The following is a 22321-nucleotide window of genomic DNA, read 5'->3' as shown; positions in this document are numbered from 1 at the left end:
AACAGAAAAAAAGGAAAGAGGAGCTGCGGCAACCGGCGGCAACACTTGGGGAGAGGAGATCATATTACGTATAGATTTGGTCAGAGGGATGGGTGTGTCAGTGTAGGCTACACTTGTAAACGTTTACACGGAATTAAACAGTAGAGTGTTTAGTAATATAAATCCCCAAACGATACATGCATTTTTTTATATAGCCTATTTTTTTTATATATTGACCCAAATATATATTTTTTTCCGCCGAAAAAAGTCTGAAAAAGACGGATATTTATCAGTGGGTGACACCAAACAACATCTGCCCCAGCAAGTCAGAGCTTTTATTTCTCTCACACACACACAAGTGACCTGGAGAGATGCAGCCGCATCTGACAGGAGGATGCGTGTGTGCGCATAGCGTGTGTGTGTGTGTTCCCCTCCACTACACAAAACAGCTGATCGCTGATCGCTGCCACTCTGATCGATGAGAGCGCGGCACAACCCTCTTTTTTTCTCTCCTTACATCAGCTCTAAACTCACTCTTCTGCACCGCGATTACAAACCACAGCGTGCTTTCCAGCAGTAGGCTATATACTTTTTTTTTTTTTTTTTTTTTTTTTACACATATTTCTATTTTATTTTTTTCAGAGCACTTTCTATGCGCTAACGTCAGACGCACGCTCACCCGTCATGACGTCGGTAGATCCTTTAGTCCGCTGGCATAATAGCAGTGTGAAAGCGAACTTTACTGGACTATATGGAAACAATGTAACAAAAAAAAAAATTAAGTCCGGACCTTGGTCCGGACTATTAGGTGTGAAAGCACCATTACACTAGTATGGGGGGCATCGAACTAAACTACTGACTCACTGTGGGCACGCGGACAAAATTGGGTGTATTTAGCACTGGGGGTGGATCAATCCGGCACCGACACAATGGGACTGATCAAAGTTAATATGCTGACACCAGAACCAATTGAAATCACGACCACACCCGCACCTCAGTCACCGGGGGCAGAAATAGAAACACACAAGGTTATTGAAATTGACTTGGCCAAATTAACAGGTAAGAATATTGGTTACTGGTTATACTGAAAAAAACATGTGGTTGGATTGGCTAACAGCCACAGCCAGGCATTAACAATCCATTCACTGACATATTTGATAACGGGTTTGGTAAATGGCGAAACTTGGTGATCTCCGTTATCCCCTCCCTGATTGCCGTCACAGGTATGTTGATTTTGGGTGGGTATTGTTGTGTCCCCGGTATTCGTTTTCTCTGTGTCCACCTCATCACTGCCACCATGGAGGGGAAACACGTCCCTCCTGCTCCCTACCAGATGCCACTTCTGGGGGAGGGGGAATGAGAGGAGGAGGATGAGATGGTGACGGTGTTTACAGAGTGACAGGGGGTGTTGGTTGATCTCAGAAAAGTCTGAGATCAAAAGGGGGATTGTTGTGATATTTACCTCAAAATCGTATTGTTGCTATAATGTTTGGGATATTGACATTTGCCTTAGACATATGATAAGCTTGTGACAATCAGTTTAATAATGAAGCATGTAATCAACTTTTCTATAATTGGTGTAATTACTGTGTTTTGCTCTTACAGCCCAGAGAATGACATACACAAGACAGGGGAAGTAGCAGTTACACAGTGTACTGGTTGTTTGATAAACAATTGGGATATCTGGTCTTCGTACCTAGTGTAACTGTGATAGTCAGCTGACGCAGGGGAAAGCTGACGAATGCAGGGGGTTGTATGTCTTGTCCTTTTCTCTTTCTCTTGTCCCTTGTTTAATAGGAGCTATCAACAGCTGATCAGCACCAAGCATGAGATTGGGGTCAGACACAAGGTCATGGCGTACGGACTCCAGCCAATGAGGATGCACATTACATCAATTACATCATATCTTGCATTTGTGTAATCAGTAACTATAAAACCGGACAGGGACAGGAGACAGCATCAGACTTCGTGAACTGATGCTGCTGCGGCATGTTGGTCAGGGAAACTTAGTCTGGTCCGGAGCTCTGTACACGATCTCTTTTCCTAGTTGATTCTTTTATAAATAAATATCTAAAATTTTGTAACTGAACGTCTCCTGCATACTTCATCAAACGAACACGCGAGTTCAAGTTTTAGAACTCTTCAGTGCACTTATCTCAAGGAAATTTAAATCGAATGCAACTGTAACTTGTAATCCAAGATGCTTCAGCCTCTTGGATGAGAGGTGAAACCTAGACAAATAACCAAGTCCAGTTGCATTCGATTTAAATTTCCTTGAGATAACTATGACCGGGAGTCCGGGACAAATGAGAATATTCACAGGCTTAGTGCATGTGCACACGCCGGCCGGAGTCACTCGCAACAATGTAGCTTTCCCTCGATTAAAGTAGTTCTGTCATCTCCCACTTTGTACCGGATAAGAGACAGCACCCGACAGATATGCTAAATGTTTGGATGCAACAAAGTCACTGTTAACAAAATCAGCATCTAATCTGTCCCTTCAAGAGCAGCAGCTGACAGATGTGCATTATTGCTCCGCTCGTGAGTCCAGCAGCATCGGGTCCAGGCTGCTGGCACAGACGTAGCGGTCGTGGGCTGTGAGTGGATTGTTACATTCACCAGAACTTGCAGAACTCAAACTACTCAAACTTGGAGCCACCCAGCCAGGCTACAGGAGAGATCAAAAATATGCAGGGGACCCCCAAAAGGCTGAGAACCACTGATCCTGTTGAACGTAGGCTACTGTAACCACTGTGAAACAATAAAAAAACAACATTAATCTGATTGACCGGCGTAGCGGTCCCTCTCTCCATCCACTCTCTAGCTCTCTCGACCACAGCTGCAAATTAAGTACCTATGGCATATGAACAGCGCCACTCTCCATTGCAGCTACGTTGTGGTCAAACGTGGAATTACCCCAAAATCTTTTGAGCTGCATCTCAGTACGATGCTTCCACCTAGTGGCTACAGTGTGACCTACAATTTCACGCAACGCGTGAATCACGCTTTCCGTGAGGGAAACGTCCAAATGAAACTAGTACCCACTGTATATGGACAAATACTGCTACTCTGACAATTCTCCCAGCCCTTAGTCGACATGAGGGTGAGTAGATAATGAGTGAAATTTGAATTTTGGGTGAACTATCCCTTTAACGGACCACATATTGACCAATGAGACAGAAAACAAGCCGGTGAGTGGACTATGAATCTCTGAGCTCAGTGAGCACCTACCAGTTGTTACAGTTGATGGCAGCGTAGCGGTTCAGTGCTTTCTCATGCGTCGTCGTGTAGTTTCACAGAGGACAAGGACCGTCACTGTCAGACTCCCATCAGACTTTATTTACATCTGCTAATGAAAAGAGGAGAAATAATCTCTGCATCAGGCTTCACACAGCTCAGGATAACACACACACACACACACTTTAACTGGAACAAAATAAACTTCACAACCCTCTCTGCCTGTTCAACAGTCACGCTGCTAGGATTAGCCACAAGCTAACATGAAGCTATCAAAGTGAGTGAAAAGCTTTTCCGTATCAATGAACTTGTCATGTATCTCACTCAGCATCATCACAGAACATCAGCAGTTGTTGTCTGGAGCAGATCTTCACATGTATGATCAATAAAGTCACCTTTAACCCTCAAATAGAAAGTTAGATTAACGGAGCTCAGTACAAGTCAACCTACCACGACACTCCGACAGCAGACTGTTGCCTAGAAACGGGTCAACCCGCCAAGTCTGCAGGGGCTCGTTAGTGCGGCGTTTCAAAATAAGAGCTTCTAACTCATAGATCATAATAAATAAATAAATAAATAGTGAACGACTTCATATTGTAACAGGCAGATAGATAATAATAATAAACTAAGTGTAGTGCAGCTTCCATAATAACAGAATTACAGTTAGTGGAATTACTAACTCCTTAACTCTGTTACAGCAGCAAGTACAAGACAAAGCAGCCAGATAAATAAATAAAACACATTACAGCAGAGTGAGGACAGAGGAAAGCATCAATGTGTTTAGGAATGACTTGAAAACAGTTCATAATGAAAACGATATTGACAATGTATATGGAACATTTTAAAAATATTCACATCATTATTAAACAAAAACTGTCCAGTGAAACAACAAAGCAGCAAACTAAAGTAGCCTATATAGATGGACCATGGATCATGAAGGGATTAGGAAACGCCTGTCAAAAGACAAATACTCTACAGAGAATTTATTAAACAAAGAACTAAAGAGGCAGAAAATAAATGTAAGTATCAGAATAAGTGAACCAATACTATAAAGCTCTGTAGAAAAGAAAACTATAGGACAATATTTAATAACACCAAAAACAACACTAAAGGAATGTGGGATATATAAAATGTTATTATCAAAAATGTCTCAACACAATGAAGTTCCCCTCACTATTTCATTCAGAATGTGTCCCGTTAAGTGTCACAGGATGTGAAGCTATATGGAGCAGGAAAGACTGGGCTCGTAATAGGAGGGTTAGGTGAGTGATAAACACAATGAGGAAATGAAGTCACAAGCTACTAGTTAGTTAACATATGCTTTATGAAAAATAAAGATAAAACGAAAATTCAGCACAATAACTGACTTCATGTTCCACAGTTTCTTTCTTTTTGTTCTTCACAAATGACAAATCAAATTGTTCTCTATCACATATGGGAAATGTCCACATGAGAGAAAAAAATAATAACAAAAATGAGTTTTAATTAATGTTGTTTGAAAGTCTTTGGGGAACAGAGACAGGACTGTCATAGTCATAACGCTATTCTCTTTATGGCCATACTCAAATCACATAATCACACAATTAAACACACCAGTACTGTAATACAATAGTGACTAAAGGAAGGTTTTAGTTCTATAGCCTATCAAATGGAATATTTATTTTTACACATTTTAAAACCATAAATTATTTTAGCTTTTTTTTTCTGCCATGAAATGTGATGATTTTAGCTGTTTTCCATGAATTACAATACTTTTTGTTTTACTTTTAACCATGAAATATGATTCATTTTGTTTAATTTCCTTTTAACCATTAAACAAATCCTTTAAGTTATCAACTGTGAAACAGTAAAAACCAGTGGTGGACAGTAACAGAGTAAATTTACTTGAGTACTGTACTTATACATATCTAGAGGATTTGTACTTTACTTGAGTATTAGATTTCTTTGGTACTTATTACTCTTACTTGAATACATTTCCAAGGCAAATATTTTTACTTTTACTCGAGTTAAAGCAGATATCAGCTTCACGGCCGTTTCGGCTAATGCTGCGTTCAAGGCAGGCTTTTGAAACCGTAAGTTACAGCTTCAAGTCACAACTACGACTTGGTAGCGTTCCAGGTAACCCGTAGCTCGTGTTTTTACCATCCTGTTGTCTGTGAAAGTTCCCTATAACGGCCACTCGTAACTTCCGACCCGTGAACTCGTACCAGATCGAACTGGTATGACTTCACAGGAAGGAAAAACACAAAGTACGAGTTTCTTTGAACGCACCATGAGTTAGCAGCCCCCGCCCTTGTCAGGCATCAATTGGTCCTCGTGCTACGTCACCACATTCACGCGCATCCCTTGGCTGCACACACAGCCCTTCATGCCGTTCTCTCTCCTCATTGGATAACACTTGTATCCCACAAGGAAAATTTTCTCCTCGGGTTACAGCAGAGCAGAGTGACGGAGAGACTCGTGTTTAGGCTGAAATACTTCATGTAAGTGATTGCTGACGGAAAATAGGACTATTTAGGACTTATATTAACAAAAACATTCCACTGATATCTGCTTTAATTTGTAGGAAGGCTGAAAAGTAAGAGTAGCCTAAGAGTTAGTTGGACGGTGCAGGTTCATTTGGTTACAGTTTTCACGCAAGAGTTAAATGATTGTTAATAAACATCTGCATTACTTCATTAAAGAATTGTTATTTTTTATCAACGTCTGCCTGTAATCTCCTGTGGTAATGCAATGTGTTGCATTAACATTTTTAATTTGGCTCTCAAATGTCTTTTTGTGCCCTTGAATATTTTATTTAGTGGTAAAAGTGTGAGTGGAGCCGTGCATGGAGTCCTGCAGCGTCCTGGAGGAAACTGGAGATGAGTTCAAACACACAGAATCACTGCCAGAGGCTTTTACAGCTGATTGGAAGATACAGTCCCTCCATCTTCTCTTCCTCCTGCTTTTCCATGGATGTTTTCTAGGAAGCTCCCAGTTCTTCTCCTGTGGGTGTTGTCCCTGCTGCAGTGGATCAGTGTCGCCCCCTGCTGACGCTCCTGACGACACCACAACAACACAACACACACAGGGGAAACACACACATGTTCTTCTGACAAGCGGCGGACTGGAGATCGATATTATCATTAATGTTTTAACTCTTTATGCAGTAAAAACACCAGTCTCTCTACTCAGATTACAGATGTCTCCTCCTCCTCCTCCTCCTCCTCCTCCTCCTCCTCCTCCTCCTCCTCCTCCTCCTCCTCCTCTTGTTTTTAGTTTTTCCTTTCATTTTGACGCAGCGGTTGTGTGGCAGTTTATTTCCCCGTGTGAAGGTAAGGTGAACAGTCTGAATGTTTTCCTCGTTAACACCTGTCGTTACCTGAGTTGTCTGCCCTTCAACTTGTCGTTGTGTTGTCGTTGTGTTGTTGTTGTGTTATTATAATGTGACTGTAGCTGAGTCAGAGCTGTAACTGTAAAGTCTGGACCGACAGAACCGTGTCCTCCATGTTGTGTGGATGTTGTGGGTAGAAGCGCTGGAATAAGAGCAGAAGCAGAGTCAGTGGATGGATTAGTGGGTTTGTTTAATACTATGGTGTTAATAGTTCAAATAAATTTGAAGCAATTTGGTTGAATTATGGGTGTTTTAGTTTAGTAATAGTGTGTTGTGTGCAGATGTGTGCATTGCATGTTTGGCCCATTTTGCCTGTTTTGACATCAGTCTGGCGAGGGCAGAATGCAGAATAACCCTTTATTATTAGAGTGATGGGCCAGGATCTGGGCAAGGGGCAGCTGGGTGAGGGGCAGCTGGGTGAGGGGCAGCTGGGTGAGGGCAGCTGGGTGAGGGGCAGCTGGGTGAGGGGCAGCTAGGTGAGGGGCAGCTAGGTGAGGGGCAGCTGCCACAGAAAGAGAGACTGTTTCTGAATGAAGATTGACTCTGAAAAGTTCGTTTAGAAAGATTGAATGTCTGCTGTTAAATGTTTTGGAAATTAATGCTGATTTGTTTTATAACACAAATATGTGTGATAATGTTTTGTTTTGTGCTTTTTAACCCTAACCCACATCACCCAGTTGGGGTCATTTTGATGTTACTATTTGCTGCCATAAAAAAATGAAAGGGTTAACAAAAAAATCCTGATGGAAGTTTGTCGTATGCCAGTGTCTGTTAATCCATTCATTCATTTCCCTTTTGATCTTTACTATATTTGAAATTATTCAGATTTTCTGTTTTGTGAAACTCAAAAAATAGGTATAATTTAATACTGTATAAATGAGGTATTAATTACAAAAAAAGTGTGAAATTAGTATTAATAGGTTGGTCTGAAGTTGAATAAGAAGATGAAACATACATTTGTGTGATAATGTTATGTTTTGTACTTTTTAGCCATCAAACCAGTTTGAGTCATTTTGACCCCAGAAGACAATAGATGTTAATATTTGCCGCCATTAAAAAAAGAAGAAAGGGTTTAAAAAAAACTCCTGATGGAAGTTGTTGTGATAGTGGAGCTGTGAGGTGAAATAAGTGGAGGCCCAGTTGTTGTGTGTGTAGCTTGTTTGGTCCAGTGGTTTTCTACAGGGACGCTGTCCACACAGAGACTGTGTCACATCAACTCAGTGGATCTCAGTCCTTGTGTGTGTCAGTGGATGGAAACAGTCGTCCATGGATCATGTTGCTGGGCTGCAGCTTCATGACGCCATCTAGTGGACTGATAGTAGAAGTACAGCAGCTGATGGCAGCTTCCTCTTCCTCACTGCTGTGTGACTGCATTCAGCTGACACTGATATGAAGCAGAGGAGAAGAGCCAATCAGTGGAGGAGCAGCTGGAGACATGATGGACATGTGAGCTGCTGTCAGTGGCGGCTGGTGCTAAAAATAAATTTGGGGGGGGGGGGGGGGGGTCAGATAAATAAGATAAATAATGAGCATTGCTGACTTCACATCCAGCCAACTGTGTTTGGCATGACACAGACGGGAGAAGCGTTGTGTAACTCCGTCCACGGTCACTTGCCTGCTGCTGTATTTTTAAGTCAGGTTGCTCCGGTTCAAGCTCCTTTATCCTTTTTTTTTTTTTTTTACTCCAGCGAACGCCTCCTGAAAGGATTATTTCGTAAAGAAACAACTGATTTTTCTTTTGCTGCGGCCGCCATTGTCTCCTGTCTTGTTGTTGTTGTTGTTGTTGTCTGTCTGCTCCGTGTGCACACGGGTGCGTCTGTAACTGTTTGAGTGACAGGCGGCTCCGCTGCCAGGGGAGTGACTTTGATTGACAGGTCAGGTATCATCCGATTGGATGAAAAAAATGACCCAAACGTGCTGATTGGCCACGGGCGCAGAGAGCTGCGCCCGGAGGAGAATCTTTAAGTAACCAATTAGAGACCAGCATGAAGTCACATGGAAGCCAAAAGTTTAAGAGCCCACATACACACTCATTTGGCCGGCGCCCCTCGCTATTGAAATGTACGAAACAACCCTGAATAAACCCAATATGGAATGGAAAGGCTTACAAATTTCAAAGTAAAACCCATTGTATGAGTGAACACTGAACAGATATGGTAATTACTTTTTATTATGTTATTTATGTTTACTGTGTCTACACTTTTTTCCTGAAATTTTGATGGGGGCGGCGCCCTAGCGCCCCCTATTGACCGGCCGCCACTGGCTGGTGTGCACATGAATGATGTGTGTTTCCTCTGCAGGTGAAGCTACAAAGTGTGTGTGAGCTGATGTGGATGTGAGCTCAGCAGCATGGATCAGTGTGAGGACAGAGAGGAGGGAGCCCCTCCCTCTAAAACCAAAAGCCAGACCACAGGTCAAAGGTCAGATGAGCATCTCTAACTGTCCATGACTCAGATCACTGCTCCATCATTATTCACACTCAAAGATCTGTGTGTGTGTTGTGTTCAAGGCCAAAGCAGCAGCACAAGCCACTGTCTGGACCTGGACCTGGATCCAGCGATGAGTCCATTGGGCGTCATCAGTTTAACAAGAGAAGGTAAGAATGTAAAACAGTCAGAAAGACTTTCTCTCTAAAAGTCAGTTGTTGTGTTTATTAAAAGATTGAAGATATTTCTCATTGTTTTTTCTCCAACATGCACATTTATCAGTTGTGTTGTTGTTTCAGGATCCAGCAGCAGAGACCAGACTCTCCTGAACCCAGCTGTCTGTCTTTAAAGAGCGACAACTCAAAGGGAGGACTCGTTAACTTTAAAGGAGGACGTGGATCAGCTGATCAGATGTAAGAGACAAAACTACATTTCAAAGGTTTTGAGTTTCTGTTGAACGTTCTTCCTGTGGAGTCACATTTCAATGATTCTCATTAAAAACTGAGTTACCGTACATGCATCGTTCTTTCTGTTATTGCATCCACTGCTGACGCTACTAAATATAACAGCTGCTTTTTGCTCACTTCCTGCAGCAGTCGCTCCACTTCAGCACTAAAGTTCTTTTTATGTTTGGAGTCCAACACTCCCTTTAGATTTTTATTTGGGCATTTTAACTTTCTTTCTCAAAGTGGAGAGCATTCAAAGGAGCTCCAGCAACTCTCCATGCACCTTGTGGATTGGTGAAGTTGCGCCAGAGACCACTCTCAACTTTCTTTCTCAACTCACCTTCTCTGGCATTCTTGATTTAACAACACGTTCATGAATCTGTCGTAGAGTTTGCATGTTCTCTCGGTGCATGTGTGGGTTCTCTCCAGCTTCCTCCCACAGACCAAAGACATGCAGGTGAACTGGTGACTCTAAATTGCCCATAGGTGTGAATGTGTGTGTATATGTTGGCCCTGTGATAGACTGGTGACCTGTCCAGGGTGAACCCCGCCTCCTGCCCAAAGTCAGCTGAGAAAGGCTCCAGCTCACCCTCCACCCTAGTGAGGATGAGCTGTATAGACGATGAATGAACTTAAAGAGAAATTGGTGAATGAGGCCCATTGTTACAAAATGTAGGAAAAGGAAGTCATTCACATTTGTAACCCTTAAAATAACTTTGCAGGGAATTCTTTTGAAAACCTAAAACTATCTAACATGAGTTGTGTTTCAAAGGAGGTTAAATCGAAAGCAACTGGACTTAGTTATTTGTCTAGGAAGACGTTTCGCCTCTCATCCTCTTGGATGAAGACGTTTCGCCTCTCATTCTCTTGGATGAGAGGCGAAACGTCTTCCTAGACAAATAACTAAGTCCAGTTGCTTTCGATTTAACCTCCTTTGAAATACTATGACCTGGGCAAATGAGAATATGCACCGGCTTATGAGTTGTGTTGTTGTTTCAGGATCCAGCAGCAGAGACCAGACTCTCCTGGACCCAGCTGTCTGTCTTTAAAGAGCGACTGGTCAAAGGACTTAGGCATTGACTTTAAAGGAGGACGTGGATCAGCTGATCAGATGTAAGCTGTAACTGACAGTCAGACTCAGGTTATTGTAGAAAAGAACCAGTTTGTACGACGTGTTGTTGGACCAGGTCTGAAACCAAAGTGTCTCTGTCTGTTGTGAACGTCCTCAGGGGACATATAAAGTCCATCTTGTATTATCTCTCTGTCCTGATGTTGACTTGACACTGATTCCTCCACAGAGTGGACCAGGAGAGCTCAGAGGTTCCCAGTGGTCAGTCTGCCCAGCAGCATCAAACACACCTGGACTCCATATTTATGGTGAGGACATGTCCAACAGCTGCTGTTACATCTGTTGTGTTCACCATCATCTCCATGCTGCACTTTGACACCAGTGGATTGTCAGTCTGTCCAACATGGGTCTGATGTTTGGCTCCATGGTTTTAGTTTGATGCTGTCACTCATAGAGTTTCTGTTCCAGCTGCTGGAGGAGAACATGGTCACTTTTGTCAAGAACGAGCTGAAGAAGATCCACAAGGCTCTGAGTCCTGATTACCCAGCATGCTCAGGGAGTCAGGGGGAGGATGAGGAGGTGTTGGACGGTGAGGATGAAGAGCAGAGGTGGAGCAGCAGAGAGGCATTAGTGAAGATCACAGTGAACTTCCTGAGGAGTATGAAGCAGGAGGAGCTGGCTGAGCGTCTGCAGAGCGGTAAGAGGATTTCTCTAAAGATTCAACATGATGGACAAATGAGACGTTCACTGACATCAACACATGGAGGAAACATGTTCATAGTTGTTATTTAGAGGAATTAAAATGTTATATTTTCTTATTGATCTAATTTCTTGTGTTTTCATTCAGAATATTTTGCTCCTGGTGCAGTTTGTGGACGTAAACTCAAATCTGTCCTGAGGAAGAAGTTCCAGTGTGTGTTTGAGGGGATCGCTAAAGCAGGACACCAAACCCTTCTGAAGCAGATCTACACAGAGCTCTACATCACAGAGGGAGGGGCTGGAGGGGTCAATGATGAACATGAGGTCAGACAGATTGAAACAGCGTCCAGGAAACCAGACAGACCAGAAACAACCATCAGACAAGAAGACATCTTTAAAGCCCCACCTGGAAGAGACCGACCAATCAGAACAGTGATGACAAAGGGAGTGGCTGGCATTGGGAAAACAGTCTTAACACAGAAGTTCACTCTGGACTGGGCTGAAGACAAAACCAACCAGGACATACACTTCACATTTCCCTTCACCTTCAGAGAGCTGAATGTGATGAAAGAGAAAAAGATCAGCTTGGTGGAACTTGTTCATCACTTCTTCTCTGAAACCAAAGAAGCAGGAATCGGCAGCTTTGATCAGTTCCAGGTGGTCTTCATCTTTGACGGTCTGGACGAGTGTCGACTTCCTCTGGACTTCCACAACACTGAGATCCTGACTGATGTGACAGAGTCCACCTCAGTCAACGTGCTGCTGACCAACCTCATCAGGGGGAACCTGCTTCCCTCTGCTCGCCTCTGGATAACCACACGACCTGCAGCAGCCAATCAGATCCCTCCTCAGTGTGTTGACATGGTGACAGAGGTCAGAGGGTTCACTGACCCAATGAAGGAGGAGTACTCCCACATCAAGAGATCACGAAGCCTCCACATCATGTGCCACATCCCAGTCTTCTGCTGGATCACTGCTACAGTTCTGGAGGAGCTGTTGGAGACCAGAGAGGGAGGAGAGCTGCCCAAGACCCTGATTGAGATGTACATCCACTTCCTGGTGGTTCATCTTAAACTGAAGAAGGTCAAGTACGATGGAGGAGCTGAGACAGATCCACACTGGAGTCCAGAGAACAGGAAGATGATTGAGACTCTGGGAAAACTGGCTTTTGAGCAGCTGCAGAAAGGCAACCTGATCTTCTATGAATCAGACCTGACAGAGGGTGGCATCGATATCAGAGCAGCCTCAGTGTACTCAGGAGTGTTCACACAGATCTTTAAAGAGGAGAGCGGCCTGTACCAGGACAAGGTGTTCTGCTTCGTCCATCTGAGTGTTCAGGAGTTTCTGGCTGCTCTTCATGTCCATCTGACCTTCATCAACTCTGGAGTCAACCTGATGTCACAACAACAAACAACCTCCAAGAAGACTGAAACAACAGGAGTCAAATCTGCAAAGACAATCTTCTACCAGAGCGCTGTGGGCGAGGCCTTACAGAGTCCAAATGGACACCTGGACTTGTTCCTCCGCTTCCTCCTGGGTCTTTCACTGAAGACCAATCAGAATCTCCTACGAGGTCTGATGACACAGACAGGAAGTGACTCACGGTCCAACCAGGAAACAGTCCAGTATATCAATAAGAAGATTGAAGAGACTCCCTCTGCAGAGAAAAGCATCAACCTGTTCCACTGTCTGAATGAACTGAATGATCGTTCTTTAGTGGGGCTGATCCAACGGTTCCTGAGCTCAGGAGGTCTCTCCACAGATAAACTGTCTCCTGGTCAATGGTCGGCTCTGGTCTTCATCTTACTGTCATCAGAAAAAGATCTGAACATGTTTGACCTGAGGAAATACTCTGCTTCAAGTTCAGAGGAGGCTCTTCTGAGGCTGCTGCCAGTGGTCAAAGCCTCTAACAAAGCTCTGTAAGTGTAGAGATAGTTGGATTTATTCATCATTACATAAAAACCCTTCTGTCTTTCAACAGGACAGATAATAAACTCCTTTTTTCTTTAATTCCTCATGAACATCTCTTCAGACTGAGTGGCTGTAACCTCTCAGAGAGAAGCTGTGAAGCTCTGTCCTCAGTCCTCAGCTCCCAATCCTCTAGTCTGAGACACCTGGACCTGAGTAACAACAACCTGCAGGACTCAGGAGTGAAGCTGCTGTCTGGTGGACTAGAGAGTCCACACTGTAGACTGGAGACTCTCAGGTGAGGATCCATCCAGCTGTTTATCTGATGACACTTAAACACAGCAGCAGGTGTTGACAGGTGTTGTTGTGTGTGTTAAGTCTGTCAGGATGTTTGATCACAGAGGAAGGCTGTGCTTCATTGGACATGTTCATGTTTTTAGTGAACGTTGAACTGACTGAATCAGTTTATAAATGATGAACCTGAGCAGCGTTCACTGATGCCACTTGAACACAGCAGCAGGTGTTGACAGAGGGTTCCTGTGTGTTGTTGTGTGTGTTCAGTCTGTCAGGATGTCTGGTCACAGAGGACGGCTGTGCTTCTCTGGCCTCAGCTCTGAGCTCCAACCCCTCCCATCTGAGAGAGCTGGACCTGAGCTACAACCATCCAGGAGCCTCAGGAGTGAAGCTGCTGTCTGCTGGACTGGAGGATCCAGACTGGAGACTGGAGTCTCTCAGGTATGGAGAGGCTGCTGCAGCCACACACACTGTCTGATAGAGGAGGAGGAGCTGGAACATTTTCTATGGCCCCGTTCACACCTGGTCACACCTGGTATTAACATCTGTCTCAGGTGATCCATGCATTGATGACATCAGATCCCATCACACAGACCATATCCAGAGGTGGTGTAGGCCACAGTGAAGCTCCGCCCACTCCACTGACGTCCTCTGTCTCAGTCTGACTCGTCCCAACTAGAGCATGGCTACCCGACCCGAGCCCGACGGGTAACGGGCTGGGCCTGTTTTTTAATTAATTAAGTGAGGCTGCTCTGGCACACATACACACACACACGGCCGTGTCCACCAAACGCTCTCTCTCTCTCTCTCTCTCTCTACCGAGTCGTCTCACTTCCGAGCCGCTTGACTGTTAAATGTTTGTTGTCTGTTAAATGTTTGTCGTCATTGAAAATAACGTGCATTTTGCATAGTAACATTTCGGGTAACGGGCCGGGTCGGGTCTGGTTTTTAATTTATTAATTCGGGCTAGGTTCGGGTCAGGTTTGAGAGGCTCAGGCTCGGGCCGGGTGCGGGCTTGATTTCCAGGCCCGTGCAGCCCTCTAGTCCCAATACAGTTTATGCTGAAGCCAAAATCTCAGAGTGTTTCAAACATGAGCTGTGCAGCTTTCATCAGTCACAGTAGGTGCATTTCCATTACCCCTTGAAATGCGAAAAACCTAAATATCGAAATGAAAAGCTGGTAATGGAAACACGTACATTTCGAAAAACTATCAAATACCGCTAAAAGGTTTTTACCCTCTCATGAGGTGGTTTTTGAGACGTATCGATACAAACGTGTATCGCAAAAGTATAATGGAAACACTTTTTTCGCTTTTCTACACGTCACCGGCGTCAGCGGAGTTGTGTGTGTCCAGCTGTGTTGGTTTATGTGACTAGGGGGGACGAATGAACCATGTTTTTTGTCATGCATTGCTGACCTGGGCATTGTTTATCAATAAATTTGAAAAACCTTTCCTATCATTCCCCTTTTCCGTGCATGGTTGAAGGAGACTGGCTCGCATCCACGCTCCACTCCCTCCTGCGCCGACATGTCCCCTTTAGTCACATAAACCAGTATGGGTGTGTGGACACAACCCCCTCATCAATGCTGGTGTCTCTTATTTGTGGCCGCTGCCAGCGCCACACAGGCTTTACCTTTCAGCAATCAAGCGCTGCCTTCGTCTTTGTTAAAAACAATAACAGCAACAGCTGTAGCAGCTGAGATCGCTGTGCTGTCACCATAGGAACACAAGACGCTTACGTCCATCTTCCTCAAAGTGAAGTCTCGCGGGGCGAGAATTATGGGATATGGCGAGACTAGATTACGGCTCATTCGCAAAACACCTTTCAATGGAAACACCCGCAAATAGCAATTACACTTTTTCCAAGTTTCAGAAATATCGCTTTTATTTTGTGACAATCTGTAATGGAAACGCGGCTAGTGATGAACTACTGGGATCAGGAGTTTCTCCTCATGATGACTTCAGTGTCTCATCATGACTCACTGTGTCATATTCAGGAGAAGAGATGTCAGGGATGAAAGCAGCTGTTGGCAGCTGGTTGAACTGCTCCTGAACCAACAGAGTGTTTGACCTAAACAATCCCAGAGACTGTAGACACCTGTTGAGTGTGGACACACTAATAACAACACAGCAACAAGAATCAAAGCATCAAGCATGTCCACTGCTCAGAGACATTCGTCTCCCAGCGTCTCCAACCAAGGAGGAAATAAGAGACAGAAACCAGGCGGCACCATCAGGTCTCTGTCTGGTCAGATATTGATGATCAATAATCAGCTCAGTCTCTCTGAGATCCTGGTCTTGTCCTGATGAGATGTGTTGTTGTGTTGAGGAGACAGTAAATCACAGTGGGACATCCAGATGCCCTCACTGTCCAGAGGCCTGGAGCTGTCAATCAGAAGACAGTGGCCCTCATTTATCAAACTTGCGCAGGATCTGGTGTAGATTCTGGTGTAAATATCAGTGTACGCCAAGTGTCACGTGTGATTTACTAAAAGTGTGTACGCTGCTGATTTCGGCGTAGAACCGGCGTGGTGGTGATAAATCCGGCGGCTGAAAACGAGCGTAATTTAAATGTCACGCCCCGATATATTCCTGCTTTAGAGGCGTCGCCCTGCCCCTTTTACGACATGGAGACACGGAAGACGGCCAAGAAGAGGGACTTTACCTACATTACCGCGTTGAACAGGGAGAGGGCAGCAACATTAAATATCTGGACATTGATAGATTGATAGATTTTGTGATTGATAAGCGTCATCCCGGTGGATGGAGGCTGCAGACGCACGTGTCACCGACCACGTCAGGAAAACCAGCGATCTCATGAAATGCTCCTGCAGTTTACTAAACACAAGTGATTGAGGAGAAATCATAGGCATATTACTGCTGCGAACGCGACTTTATAACCATCAGCACCGCTGGCATGGTTCAGCAGATGGAGCGATGTGAAACACCGGCCCAATCTCCCGCTGACAGGTCCCGGTGACGGGGGGAAAAAAAGAAAAAAAAAACACTCTGCCGCGGAGATCAGCTGCACCTGGACAGGTAGCGGAGCTCCCCCCTCCACCCCTGCTCCGGTGTCCGGCAGAGAGAGGAGCCGTCCGGTCATGCTCTGGTGCTGCAGATGTTGGACGTTTGTGTGTGTGATCTACAGTAACAGGTCTGTCTGTCATTGACTGTTTCTGTTCACACAGCTGATTAACGAGCATCTGTCATGTCGTGGTTTTTAATTAATCTCAGTTGCTCAAAATAAAAGTCGAGTTATATTTTCAACACGGTGGTATCGTTTTTTTTTGGCTACTTTTTATCTCAATATAAACAACAACAACATGTGGTCCACATCGCTGCGTTATTAGACTATGGTTTAATAATCATTCTGACACAGCAGCACTCCTTCCTGCATGTTCTACGCTGGTTCCAAATGTGCGTACACCTGGTCAGAGCTGGCGTGAGATTTGTGCGTACCGTACGCTCACGCTCAGATTGATAAATGCCGATCCTTGCGGTGAATTTGGTGTACACCCATTTTTTTGGTGTACGCAAGTTTAATAAATGAGGGCCAGTGAGTGTAGTGAACAGTGTAATAATCAGTGTTTTTGGCTGAATGTGTGTGATCAAACAGCTGTTTTCAGACTGTGTGTGTGCTGACTCCAGATCAGATGAAGCCACAAAGTGGCTCCTTAAAGGGATAGTTCGGGTTTTTTGATATGAATCTATATGGCATCCCCATCATCAGTTACGTGCTGTGACGGTGACTTTCCCCGGACTGTGTCCCGTGAGCGGAGTTCCGGCCTGGTTTCGGTGCTGACGAATGTAGTCCGGCTAGTTGGCTGGGGTCACGAAAATAAAGCGTTTTTCTTCTCAAAACAATATGCATTCAAAAGAGTGATACATTTGCATCACAAAACCGTTGTCCACGAAAAAGTCTGACCTCGCAATCGCTTGGCGCTATTTTCTCTCCCTCCGTATCACTGCGCGCTGCCGCCTGTAGACGGCTGTGCGCGTTTCTATCGGCTGTTTCACGGAGTTTACTGCTCGGATAGTTCACATAAACATATCTGATTATGACACAAGTGATGAAGCCATCCCTTGTTTTAGCACAGAGCCAAAGGGAGACCTTTATGAACCTGATGTGATGCTGAACTTCGTCAGATGGAGTTAAAACGAGCAGACAGAGAGAGGAGGGACAGGGAAGTGACAAGCTGAAGTTAGACCACAGCTGTAGCTGTGACGGACAGGGTGATGATCAGTAATGCAGCGCAGTCCGTTATGGAAGATCTGAGGCTCCTCTGACAGCTGCAGGTGAGCCGCAGGTGAGCTGCACGTCAGCTGGCTGGAGAGTAGTGCCGTTCTTTTTTTTTCTTTCTTTTTTTTCCAGCAGCACCGTCCGGTGCAGGTGATGCACGCTGTCTGTGTATGTTTGTAGGTCTGATCTTCCACCATGAACTGCGCTGCAACGATCACCCACCTCTTTACCTAACTCCACTGACGAAGTTCAGCATCACATCAGGTTCATAAAGCTCTCCCTTTGCTAAAACAAGGGATGGCTTCATTGTGTCATAATCAGATATGTTTATGTGAACTATCCGAGCAGTAAACTCCGTGAAACAGCTGATAGAAACGCGCACAGCCGTCTACGGCGGCAGCGCGCAGTGATACGGAGGGAGAGAAAATAGCGCCAAGCGATTGCGAGGTCAGACTTTTTCGTGGACAACGGTTTTGTGATGCAAATGTATCACTCTTTTGAACGCATATTGTTTTGAGAAGAAAAACGCTTTATTTTCGTGACCCCAGCCAACTAGCCGGACTACATTCGTCAGCACCGAAACCAGGCCGGAACTCCGCTCACGGGACACAGTCCGGGGAAAGTCATCGTCACAGCACGTAACTGATGATGGGGATGCCATATAGATTCATATCAAAAAACCCGAACTATCCCTTTAATGAAAGTCTCCAGCAGCTGGAGCTTCACTTCCTGTCTGAGTCCATGTGCTCTGAGCTGAGCCTGCTTCTCTCTGCTCTACAGTTTCTCTGCTTCCTCTGGACTCTGACTTCAAGTCCAGTCAAAATGTGTGGACAGGTTTGATGGAGCTCAGGACTGGTCCTGAGGACGGCTGCTTTATTCCACATGATGTGACTGATCTCAGTGAGTCAGTGTGTTGCAGCTGATCTGTGTGAAGAGCAGAGAAGAACAGAGTCATTGATCATGAGATCCTGATCCGTCCTGTCACTGTGATCAGATGGTTTCTATTAGAGCTCCTTCATCCACTCACTGCTGCTGTGGCTCCTGTGGAAACCTGCTCACAGCCTCATTCTTCAGCTTCCTGTAGAGTTTTCTTCAGACAAACACAAGTTGTGTTCACACTCAGTGTTTCTCACTAAACTCACTGTGTGTTTCACTGAGCTCTAACAAACGTGTTGAGTGTGTTTCCTTCCTCATCAAACACTGAAACCATCCACTGTTCACAGCTGCACTCTTCTTCTTTCCTGGTGCATTGTGGGATATCTGGGCTGGTCATCTCCACCTGTTGTGTCTTCATCTTCTTTGCTGTGACGTGTGTTTGTGCAGCTTGATAGTCAGAGAGTGAAAGTGTGTGTCTCACACTGCAGTGACATCACATGGAGAAAAGACATGATGAAGTGTTTCCTCCTCGTCTCCTCCTGCTCTGTATCATCACTAGATAAAGACTCCAGCTCCTTCTTCTCTGTGCTCAGTGTTCATCCATACATACCAGCCTCCATGTGAACACAGTGATAAAACAGTGTGTGTGTGAGAGCCATGTAATGTCCATGTGTGCATGCTGACAGAGAAGGTGCTGCTCTGACCCCCCTCCTCCTTTCAGGGTGGAGCCTGCTGGAGTCCCATGGTTGACACCAGGTCTGAGGAAGTGTAAGTCTGTTTTTACTTTGAGCAGCACATTCAACCATCTTCACACTGTCACATCACTGACCTCATGAGTCTTCATCAAACTGTCAATAACTGATCACATGATCAATAACTGCAGCTGTGTCTTGTTCTCTCCATCAGATTCCTGTCGACTCACAATCGACACAAACACAGTGAACACAAACATCAAACTGTCTGACAACAACAGGAAGGCGACAGGTGTGAAGGAGCATCAGTCATATCCTGATCATCCAGACAGATTTGACCCGTTTCCTCAGCTGCTGTGTTCAACTGGTCTGACTGGTCGCTGCTACTGGGAGGTCGAGAGGAGAGGAAGGGTTCATATATCAGTGAGTTACAGAGGAATCAGCAGGAAAAGAGACAGTAGAGACTGTTGGTTTGGATGGAACGATCAGTCCTGGAGTCTGACCTGCTCTGATGTTGGTTACAGAGTCTGGCACAATAACAGATCGACACCTATCACCTCCTCCTCCTCCTCCTCCTCCTCCTCCTCCTCTGTCTCTAACAGAGTAGCAGTGTATGTGGACTGTCCTGCTGGCTCTCTGTCCTTCTACAGAGTCTCCTCTGACTCACTGATCCACCTCTACACCTTCAACACCACCTTCACTCAACCTCTCTATCCTGGGTTCTGGTTCTACAGTCCTGGTTCGTCAGTGAGTCTGTGTTGAGTGAAGCAGAGTCTCCTCCTGTCACAGAAACCTTCTCACTGTTGAACAGACAGTTCAGTCTCTACACGTCTGTCTCTGTCTCTTACTCACGTTTTCACTGGACAGAGATGAACACAGTTTAATAATGAACTCATCACCGTCATGGCAACAGAAAAATCATTGGGACCTGAAAAACAAGAAGAAGTTTACGAGAATCACTGAGAAGAGTTTAAAAAATCAACTGATTTAATCCATGAATGTAAATAATCTGATGTGAAATAAACAAAAACGTGATTTAAAAAAGAATCAGTAAATAAATGAATTAAAGTACAGGGCTTAAAGTATTCCGGCCCCGTGCCGGATCTCCGGCGTTTGAAAATTTCAGAAAAAAAAAAAAAAACACACACAATATTTGGCTGCACACAGAGAAGTTCATGGCTGGAGAGGACGGAGGACAAAGACAAAGCTAAATGGGTCGTATGCAAGACAACCCTGGCCTGCCTGCGCGTACTGTATGAGCCTGGTGACGTGACTCAGTCACTCGCTGGAGGCAGTGATACGCCAAGTAGCGTTGGGTCTCTTGCCGCTGTTGACGTCGGCACAAACGAACCTGGTGGTCCGAGCGGACGTAACGGCGCGCATTCGATTTCGTTTTTTTTTTTTTTTTCTCCGTGCATGTCCGCAGCGCAACGCTGCACGGACGTGCCCCTCCCCCCCCACGCCCCATAACAGAGGAAACGGGCCCTTGAATGGCTGGTCCAGACCCCTAGATTTAAAATATGAGATTTGTTTTTGCTCCCCACTAGACCAGTTGAGTTCAGTTAATACACTTCAGCCATGCCTTGTTGCCTTACAATTGTAAGGCAACAAAGCTATTAGGACCCTCAGTCAATACTCAATGTGCTTTTTTTTTTCTTTTTCTGAAACAAATTTTCCCTTCATGTTCTTCTCAGAGTACACCAGAATGCTTCAATGTGTTAAAATCACATTTCATTTATTTTCTGGGGGGGAATGACCATTGTTGTGAGGTCAGACACACCTGGATTTATCAGTTTGTCTGTATGTAATAATGAAGCTGGCTTGAGCTCAGGAAGTAGTGGAAAAAGGATAAAGCCCATTGTCATTAGATCTATTTTTTCCACTTTTTATTTTTTTTTTTTACATAGTTTTCATACATTTCATGCATATATTGATGTTTTAGAGGTCTTGTAATGTCATGGAAACTTGTTGCCAAGTCATGGGAAAGTCATGGAAATTTGTTGGTTAAAATGTGTATGAACCCTGTGTACATTACCAAGCACAATGCCAAAAAAGTTGTTTTCTAAATTGCCTATAATGTGTAGGCTATGCGTCGGATCCACTGCACCCCCGCTCCTAGGAAAAAAGTTCAGGCTCAGGATTTTTTTTTACTTTAAGCCCTGAAAGTAACATTGCAGAGTTTTTCGGCCTTAAAATAATGTTTCCAGACTCATTGCAATGGTAGAAAAATGGTTAATAGGATGAATGGTGCTGCCGCCGCAGCCTGAGCAGGGTCGCGTCGGCTGAAACTGCACTATGTAACTTCCCTGCACGGGTACGAAACACTGCCCTGCCCTACGTTCCCCTCCGGTCGTCATCACCGCTGCCGCCGCCACCACCGCCCCCCGACCCCTCTCCCCCGACCACCCGCCACACAGTCTCCTTGCAAGTATGTGGGAAATACTGTCGTTTATTAATGGGAATAAACGCTTTTTCCCCCCAGACGATAGCGCTTCTCAACCGGATGGTGGAAGCACTGAGCTGAAATTCCGCAATGTTGCTTTAATAAACAAACATATACATGTCAACATTTATTACTGGATTTATTTTGAGATTCATTTCCTGGCAGATTTTAATTCATTCATTTAAGGTTTTATTTATTTATTCATTCATAAAGTTTTGGAAGATACAGTCCCTCCATCTTCTCTTCTTCCTGGTTTTCTAGGAAGCTCCCAGTTCTTCTCCTGTGGGTGTTGTCCCTGCTGCAGTGGATCAGTATCGCCCCCTGCTGACGCTCCTGACAACATCACAACAACACACGGGAAACACACACATGTTCGGTTGTGTTGCATTTAAGTAAAATAAACTCAAAAACTCAAAACATGACGCTGGAAAAGATGGATCTCAAGCAGAGTTGTCTTTAATTCACTGAAGAACAAAGCAAAAGAAAAACAACCCGAGTCGCATACATAGGCAAAAGATAAGAAAAATAAAATTCAGAACTTCGTGCACAGAGGTGCACTGCAAAGAGAGCGACTGACTCATATCATTAGTGTGTGGCTTATATACTGTTGGGCATTTAACCTGGTTTCAGTACTTTT

The 22321-nt window shown here is 44.7% G+C and overlaps 1 protein-coding gene across 1 annotated transcript; it reads left to right on the top strand.

Moving 5' to 3' along the window:
- Positions 1–6960: 6960 nt before the first annotated feature.
- On the top strand, positions 6961–22012 carry LOC311004112 (protein NLRC3-like; the record flags this gene model as incomplete). The annotated part of the gene is made up of 6 exons (XM_083996059.1): positions 6961–6991; positions 11087–11227; positions 11378–12709; positions 13285–13435; positions 13699–13872; positions 21946–22012. 6 exons carry the CDS (start codon positions 6961–6963, stop codon positions 22010–22012), a joined length of 1896 nt encoding a protein of 631 aa, XP_083852185.1.
- Positions 22013–22321: the final 309 nt, after the last annotated feature.

Source organism: Trachurus trachurus (assembly GCF_905171665.1).
Source record: "Trachurus trachurus genome assembly, chromosome: 21".
Lineage (NCBI taxonomy): Eukaryota > Metazoa > Chordata > Actinopteri > Carangiformes > Carangidae > Trachurus > Trachurus trachurus.
Note: the sequence above shows the minus strand (reverse complement) of the source record. Positions and strands in the feature narration are given on the sequence as shown.